Here is a 9,205-nt window from a genome sequence, read left to right on the forward strand (position 1 = left end):
GCCCTCGTTCCTGACGCGCGCTCTCTACGCTACGCCTGCCACGCGTTTCACCCGCCTCAGCGCAGGTATCAAAGACCAGCTCGCCTCTCTCGGAGACGAGGGAGCGCCAGCCTAGCAACGGCTTTCATTGCACAACAAGAGGGAGGATGTGGTGGGGGGAGGAGGGGGAGGGGGGGGGGGGGAGTCAGGTCTCTGTGTACTCCTTCAGGGATTTCCTTATCGAGGGCAAAGCAATCCCCTCTGGACCTCATCCTCATCCTCATTTGACTATTCAAGCCATTACAAAAGGGGATGAAAATAACTCACTATTAAAAGACACCGTTTTTTTTTTTTTTTTAGGTTATTTATTATGATACAAAGAAGAATGGGTCCAACGCCCCACTAAAAGGTAAGAAAATGTACAGCAGAGAACAAATATAAATCATACATTTTTTTAAAAGGAAAGAAACGGAAAGGAAGTTGAGAGAGAAGTCAGGAGTTTTTCTTAGGTCTGCCTCTGCCTCTCTTGGCAGGCGGAGGTTTCGACTCAGCCACGGGTTTATTTGGGCTGGGCGCCGTAGGAGCCGCTTTCTTAGCGCGAGGCATCTTGGGAGCAGCCTTCTTAGGACTGCCCATCTTCACACCGTTCACTCCTACAGGACAGAGAAATATTAACCTCAAAAAAAAAAAACCCAACGCTGTGGTTGTGTTAATGTTTTTACGTGCAAATGAAGCGTTTAGGACACACACACACACACAAAAAAAAAAAAATCCCTAAATTCTTTTTCTGCTAAAGAAACTGGCTTTGCAACACACATTTCAAACACTACCTGCTGTTGTATTTTTTTTTTTTAAGAATTGACAGAAACATAACCTCTTTGAGGAGCAGATTCTGAGTAAGTGCGTCTTACTGTTTCAACTGCTTTGAGCAGTCCCAAATACATGAACAAGTCAACACGCTGAATTATTCTGATTAATCTACTTGACAAATTAAGAGCGACAGAAGCTTACAGTAAATATTTTAAGTGTCCATAATGTTGACAGGCTGCGTTCACATGTCAATGAGAAACTGGACTCGACAGGCTCACAGATCTTACCCTTCTTCTGAGGAGCTTTTCTCTTCTTCGCGGGGGAGCCATCGGTTTCAACCGACTCCTCTTTCTCCACCTCTTTCTTTCGCTTCGGAGCCTTAAAGGGAAGGAATAAAAAATGGAAAGAGGAATAAAAAATGGAAAGAGGAATAAAAAAGAAAAGAGCGAAAGAGCAGTGGTCAAATCATTTGCCTACAGCAACCTTGGAGGGAGTTCAAATCAAATATTAAAAAGGGGCCTTTACTCGGCATACACAAGGAAACTATTAAGGATGCCTTAAGCCTTCTGAGTGCAAGCATCGCGTCTGAGCAAATGTAATTATGATTCTGCCGCCCAACAGGGATATAAACCCGGCGGAAGAAAATCATTGAAACTTCAAGTACAATGGTTCTATTTCTGACATTAACAACACAAGGTATAAATGTGATTTTTCATTTTTTTTTTTTTTTCCCCTCCCGTTATTCTCTGACGCGGGTCAAAGCCGCGATCGCGTCTTTCTCACAATTCCGTATTTTCCATTAGCCATTAATAATCGATACAAGCTGATCCGTTCAGCTATTTTTAACAGATTCACAAAGATCCCCCACCTTCTCTTTTTTTTTTGTCTGCTAAAATCAAGTCCAGAAATGGAGAAGTCGTCTGTCCAAGAAATCATACTGAGGCAGGGTTATGAAGAAGATGCACTTAAAGACAGCAATCAAATTCTCCCTCTCCCTCACTCAGCTTCCATAATGAATACTCGTCCCTCTCTTGGACTTGAACTATCATCTTTACTTTTTTTTTTTTTTTTTCCTTTACCCCCTCCTCACATTTCCCTTCCATTTTGCCAATTGCTGCCTCATGATTACCATCCAGACCCTGCTGAGCCGAACAGATTGGCTCGATAATTACATACAATAACTGCAGTGGGCAGGTAACCCTCAGCTGGCATGGGCCAGCTCCCTGGTGGCACCTTCCATATGCAAACTGCATTGTGGGAAGTGTGGAGAGTCTGTCCCCTCCCCTGTCGAAAGTGCGGCTTGCTGATTGCCGGCCCGCGCTGACTCCAAGGTTACTGTGTCAGCAAATTTGTGATACATTAGCAGAGAATAAACACAGGCACTCAGGACCTGTCGGCGGTAGACAGACGCGGGGGTGGCTTGGTTGGGAGGGTGTGGGGGGGTGGACTCGTGATAAACATACAGGCTTTGGACAATCCTGAGATACTGTCAGCTTTGTTGCAAAGGTTTAGTGCTGGGTGTTAGCGACAGTTGTGAAAATATGTGTAGTTTCGAGACATGAACTATAATCCCTGTGTTCTCTGTGTTTCTACCAGCATCTAGTCAAGGAAATTTTTCAACCCAAAACACTTACGAAATGTTGCAAAATAGCCTACTCCCTTCACTCTTGATCCTGTCCTACAGCAACTGAATCTTGCTTCTTTAGCGGATCTGACTCTGAAGCTTAAATCTTTGTTGTATTTGAACAGTCACTGTCACACATACATTCCAGTTATCAGTAATATGAGAACTATTTAGATAAACATCATGAGGCTGTCTTCAACAAAACAGGCAAAGGTCTGCTTGGTAAATCTAAAAGAAAGTCTGCCGTGAAAAATCTAATCTGACTTCAAGGCCTAATTCAGCAACACATATGAAAATGTACACTAATTTTAACATAAACACAAGAGAATCATTCCCATCACAATGGAAGTATCACATGTCAGCACTGCACACTGAAGGTGATTCAAGCTTTGGAGTGTTTGGTTGTTGATTGGGTGGAATGTAAATAAGCATTGGTCAAGAAACATCTGTTAAAAGCATCACGATTTAATCGTATTTGAAAATCAATGCACTTGGCAGCCACTCCCCACTCAACCTCACAATTAGTCTTGGATCGTGTGTGGGAATTTTTAAATCTGAAACCCCTTTCAACAGGTAAATAAATTATGTGAGGCTGACACGGGTTCATTTTGAAAAGTCAGGCTTCAAAAAGGGCATTCCTGGCCTTGTGTAGAATGCACTAGCTTTTAAACTTGAAGTTGCTATAGCGTGTGGTGTTCAGGCACGTCTCTGAACGCGTGTTGAGGATAACTCTAACCTTGACTGAGGACGGGCCTGCGCCGTTGACCGACACAGAGAAGTCCAGCTTGTCATCGTCTTTGGCACCGATTGCCTTCAATCCGTCCCGTAAAATGCTGCGCAGTTTCTGGTAGTCTGGCTTGTCGTTGTAACCCAGAGACTTGACTTCTTCAATAAACCTCACCATTTCATCTGATATTTGATGAAAAAGATGGAAAAATGAAAAAGATTTCTACAACACAGAATGATTCTGAAAAAGAATCCATTTGTTTACTCATTACTACACATTTACACCCATAAAGTAAAAAAAAAAAAAAAAAAAAAAAAAAAAAAACCAAGCCTATAAAGCAATTAAAGGCAAGCGCAACCTAACTCTCACAGAACATAAGATTAGCGAGTTCGGCACCTTCAGTGTGAATGACCATTTACATTTAACACATGTTCTGAACACGTTTAACTCGGTACTGGAGGCAGTCAAATTCCCGTGGGGCGAATCTCTTCACAGCAAACACTGACACTTTGACCTTGAGGCAAAGTTTAGTCGAAAAAGGGTGTCACTTCGTCGCACTTCATATTTTTCTTTTTTTTTTTTTTTTTAAAATCCTTCACTGTTCACAAACTGTTGTTTATCGTTTGGTGCTAAAATAAGTCACACCAAACAGAATTAGCCATGATGGCCGCACCAACAGTGCCTCCTCCCATCACCTCCTTGTTGTGATGTGGTATGAAGACACTAGACAACAGCCCGAGGACAGATCCCTCCTTCTGTCACGCTGCTGTCACACAACTTAAGAAATGCCATCGTATCAGCCGCAGAGCAAAGAACTTCTATGGCGTCTTTGATTTGAAAAGACTGAGAGATGAAGTCCTGAAGTTCTGTTTAAGTGGAGGACGAGTGCTGAGTGACAGTGACAGGAAAGCTTAGCAATTCAGCGACAGGCAGGAACAAAACGCCCGAATTTATTTTGTGATTTTTGTTTTTTGTTTTGTTTTTTTTTACATCACAAGAGGTCATTCAAACATCTCGGTCAGAGGACGTAATAAGAAAAATGTCACGGCGCGGTCTACGATCTATAAAGCCGGTTTAACGCAGTTAACTTCTCTGAGATTGCAATTCCCCCTTTGTGCTTTGCGACCTGAACATCGTACGCCGTCCTCCTGCGGAACCCGCGTGAAGTGGTCACGCACTCTCATCCACAGTTAGAATGAGAAGTTGGGGGGAAAATTAGCACAAGGCTGATGAATTAGCTTTCATTATGAGAGAATTAACGGGTCTGTGCTCATTATGGAGAGAACAGGCTCTCTTGCTCTTGTTTGTGCATCAGGATCCGACAGTGCGTCAGTTCAATTACTGGATGATTGGGCGGCTGGTACACAAAGGCCAGAGTAATGCTGACTTCAATCACAGGTGCTTTTAAAGGACTTTTGGAGTATCACCAAAGAATGGTTAGATACAGATGAGCTGCATAATAAAGTACAATATTCAGGTTTTGGCATGGTTTTAAAAAATTACACCGGGGAACGTGGCGTGGCTAAAACATTGTTACGGTGTCATGAAAAGTTGTCAGTAAAAATAAATAACTGCATTCATTTTTAAAAAAAATATATGACATAGTTTTAGGAGTGCACTGTGTCTCATAAAATTTCTGCATCTGAAAAAAGGTACCAATCATCTCTCTGACCATTTCTAAAATCCATCCAGTATAGACTTTGGCAATGAGCGTCCTGCCTGGTTTAAATGAACAATTCACAACTCACCTGGTTTGTTTTCAGTGGAGAAACATTTCTTCATGAATTCTTCAACATTCTCTCTACACCTGAGAACAATAACAGTATAAAGCCTATAAATAAACTAGTCATAAAGCTGAACGGCTTGTTATGCTGTAGATCTTAGTTCTGATATCAGTTAAGAGTAATTTTGTTCAACTCTGAAAATGGGAGGAGCAAGCCACGTTTAACTGGTAAGATGATACCAAATTCAACTGATAAAAAAAAAAATGTAAATGTATTTTTGTAACTCCATGTGGAACAACCTGTTTGGCAAAGAGTTAAACCTGTACTTAAAGGAAAAAAAAAAACGACGTCCAGAAACACACTTGATTTTGCAGTCTCTGACGTAGTTTGGGTCCATGAGATTGTCTTCCCAGGGTAATCTTCCACAGAGCCACTGGATCATGCAGTAACCCAGAATTTCCAGATCCCCTCTTCTCGCAGGAGCTGCACACAAAACATCCAAATATCTGGTTGGTTAACGCATATATTGAATCCATTCACTTAAACTGTTGTTGTCCTTCTCAAAGTATTTTTTTTAAGCACTACACAATGACACTGGCATTCGGGTAAAACAACAAAGGTGCAACGTTCATACTCTTATTTTCATTTTCCTGAAATCACATTTTAACCTCTGCGCAAAGTTCTTGGCTACTTACTTAATTATGACATTAATAAGGATGACAACATTTCTAGGTACAAATGTACTGACCTACTCCTTTGTGGGCGTCAATGCTGGTGAACTCAATAGTCCCATCATGACATCTCTTTGGGTCCTCCTTGTATTCTTTCAGTGTTCCCTCAGGTGAGTACCTATAGGCCAGTCCATAATCTACTAAGTAAACCTAAATTTGCAAACAAAACAAATAAATTCATGCATGCACACCAGGACAAAGACAGCAGAAGTACTGGAAGCTTTAAGGGGAAAACTAGAGAAAAAAAAAACCCAGTTATCTGATAATATAGCACTGATTACTCCATTATTCGCTTCCAAATCTTCTCTGTTATCAAAATGACAACCTACTAGACTGACAATACTAATCTGTGTGACTCTAGTGCAGACAATAATATGCCTATCTTTAGAAACTGCAGTGCAATCAATATATTTAGAAAATAAAAAAGAAATAAATTAAAAAAGAAACATGAGTGGATTCACAAATCTGTGCATGGTCATGGCATTCAGTCTTTCTCCTGCATAATAAAAGGGCACCGTTGACATTAAAATAGCTTGATTATTATAACGTATAAGCCTATCTAATATCATCATTAGAAAAACATCCACGGACACAGCCTCGGCAAGAGCGACAAGTTCAGGTTACACTGACCTGGTTTGGGTCCTTGTAAGAAAGGAGGAGGTTGGATGCTTTAATATCAGCATGCACATACTCGTGTTCATGAATGTACTCAAGAATATCAAGCTAGAAAAGAAAGCAAAAGGAGTATACACACTTATACAAACAGGAATGCACACTTTTCAAAAATACGTAACACAACAGATGACTGGCTTTCACTTTCTCGGCTCGGAGTTAATCTGGCAACACTCACGAGTCTAAGGCCTAACTGAAGGACCAGCTTGTGGGAGAACTTCTTGCCCGATTCTTCAAATTTCTTTTGCAGATCAGTTCCAAAGCGATCCATGACCATGAACCTGTATCTAAAAAGAAATGTACAGACAAGGGTTTCTACACACAACTGTCTTACTGGATGCTACTACAAGGAGGAAAATAGATTTCCTGCAAACGGCAGAGTGGTGACCTGCGTATACTAACCTACTCCCTCCTTTATCGTGAAGCCCGGAGCCGCAATATTTTGGAACTCCTAAGTACTTTAGCTTCCGAGATTTCCTCCAGGACTCAACTAAGAGACAAATAGTACATGTTAAAAACCATGTCACTGCACTGAACGCACAAAGATAAAAGGAAAACTTAGACTGAACACAGAGAAATATGGCAGTCTCATAAAGGGTTAAACTACGGTATAGGCGAAAAGGAAAATATTCACGCAGTAAATAAAGATAATAAATTATTCTAAACACAATTCTTTAAACTTGTTGGGACTCAATGTAATAAGAATATAATTCCATAGGGGGCAGGACAGTGGCGGCCGCAAGCTAATCTGCTGGTGGGACAAATATTTACCAACACCATGATATTCTGATGAATAAACCATGAGCATTGCTTGGTAATATAACAGTTAATTGTCAAGGGAGACTGACATTTGGATTGTTATTAAATAAAGCGCAAAGCTGCGGCCTTGGGGCAACCATAGAAGCCACAAAAGGCATAGTGTGAGAGCACGTCTCCCTGTATAAGGCACCAGAACTTTCTTTAATTAAGAGGCGTGTGCTTTCATAGCTGAAACACAGAATGCAATGCAGATGAGGGTGTGTTTGTCGGTACAGGGGGCATACTTAGATCCGGTTTGGCAGCTCGCATGTAGAACTTCAACTCAGTGAAGAGAGGGCCGTTGTCACTCGGTTCCTACACACAAAAACGCAAAGTTGATAGAAGAACCGTAAAGTAAAAGAAAAATCTCACTTTAATTATTTAACTTAGGGGCTAAACAAGTACACAAAAAAAATCACCATCTCAATCCTATTAGTTATTAAGACTGAAAGATGTTCTCTTTTACCACTTTGATGACGTAAGGTGCAGCAGCTCCAACAGCCTGTGTTGCATTCTCATTCGCTGTCAAACGGCATTGAAATTCCACATTTGAACACGCCATTTCTCTAACGCCATCGTGCCACAACATCAAATTGTGCGACTCGCCACAGATACTGAAAATTCACTTACCAAGATATAACAGCCCGAAACCTCCTTGTCCAACTGGTGTCCCCAATTTCCAGCATTTCTTTGCTGTATCTGTCAAAATCTCTCCGGGGGGGAACTCTTCCGCCAGTTTCCTCTTCGCTGGCCCTCTACCCTTTCCGGCTGCCTTAGGTTTGGCAGGCATCTGAACTGCTAGCCTAAAATGTCATCGAGTGTTAGAGCATCAGAAATGCATTTTTGTGGCGGCGAAAGCGAATTTATACATCAAGGCGATTCGTTAAATATTAGATAGACATGCCCGAAACCTGGCGAAGTTACTGTAATACTCCAGTTCAGGGAAGCCGCGCGATTCTTGTTTAAGCTCTATGAGGACATTTGGCTTTCATTTGGCGACGAAAGCGATAGCACGAGATGCTACAGATACTTAATCATCGACTACCATTCCGAGCTTAATAAAAATGTATCATGTGATTGCGAATGCTAAGCACAATTCATGGCATGTGATAACCCTGGCCAAAACACATTGTACTTCCTATGAAGTTAGTGCCTCACTGATTAACTTCCAAAGACATTTTTCAACTGTGTAACTGAAAATGAAACCGTGGTTTAAGCCCTGAATATTGCATCGAAGTCGAATATATTCGCATTATTAAAGGACTAACTTTGTCGTCTAGCAATGCAATTAGAGTCTAGGTGTTGTTAAAGTTTATGGCTGGCTAGCTAAAGAGTCTCAATATGCTTATTCTGAAGTAGCAATGAAATAAAGCTGGCCTTCCCGAAATATCTTTAGTCGGTGAGATTCTATGTTCATGTTTTCATCTCTAACTGTGACAATCTTATATCAACATAAGTCAATATCAATAATATTATGAGTAACTGCATATAAACTGGGAGGTTAGACCCTTTACCTTTCTGCTAAGATAAATACAAAACCGTCTGCAGTCTTCCCAAAGTTCCCGCACAACAGCTAAGACTGCGATTAAACCTATTGGCTAGGACGTGTAACGTCATTTCCGGGTTATGCAAAGCCACTTGGAACTAGTAGTTTCTTAGAAATGTCCTTTAGTCTGAGAATGATCGTTGTCTGGTGTTTTCCATCCAGCTGTATGTTCCCTACCCTACTTATAATATAACTGGAACTATAGTAATTAGATTCGAGCAGAAAAGAAGTAGGGAGAGCATGTAAATAGAATGCGCTTAAAAAAACTCGAAGGAACAGAAAGTAAACTTCATGTTCTGAGTGAGGCACAGTAAGTGGTGCTTGAATAAAGGGAAAGATGTGGATTCAGCATTTAAATGCAACTAGGTATTAATGGGAAGACGAGGAGAAAGTTAAGAAAATCGCCTGTATGCATTCGGTATATTGCACCACACCACATCTTTTGGTGAAAAACAGTAGTAAGCCTATAAGTTTTACATTCTCGTGCCATTTTGTATCTCCACAAGAAAATATATTTGTGAGGTATGTAAATCAAGACAACCAGTGTTTTGTCACATTCATGTGTATTTAGTAATGTTTATTCATATTAGTCTC

The 9,205-nt window shown here is 40.9% G+C and overlaps 1 protein-coding gene across 1 annotated transcript; it reads right to left on the minus strand.

The window, feature by feature from the left end:
• Positions 1–471: 471 nt before the first annotated feature.
• Positions 472–8,626, minus strand: vrk1 (VRK serine/threonine kinase 1). The gene is made up of 13 exons (XM_030789074.1): positions 8,580–8,626; positions 7,696–7,868; positions 7,532–7,587; positions 7,311–7,380; positions 6,670–6,757; positions 6,446–6,554; positions 6,226–6,318; positions 5,613–5,745; positions 5,227–5,347; positions 4,889–4,947; positions 3,150–3,322; positions 1,077–1,167; positions 472–632 (listed from the first exon to the last, which is right to left on the minus strand). Exons 2-13 carry the CDS (start codon positions 7,853–7,855, stop codon positions 472–474), a joined length of 1,314 nt encoding a protein of 437 aa, XP_030644934.1. The 5' UTR covers positions 7,856–7,868; positions 8,580–8,626.
• Positions 8,627–9,205: the final 579 nt, after the last annotated feature.

The sequence above is a fragment of the Chanos chanos genome, chromosome 1 (genome assembly GCF_902362185.1).
Source record: "Chanos chanos chromosome 1, fChaCha1.1, whole genome shotgun sequence".
Lineage (NCBI taxonomy): Eukaryota > Metazoa > Chordata > Actinopteri > Gonorynchiformes > Chanidae > Chanos > Chanos chanos.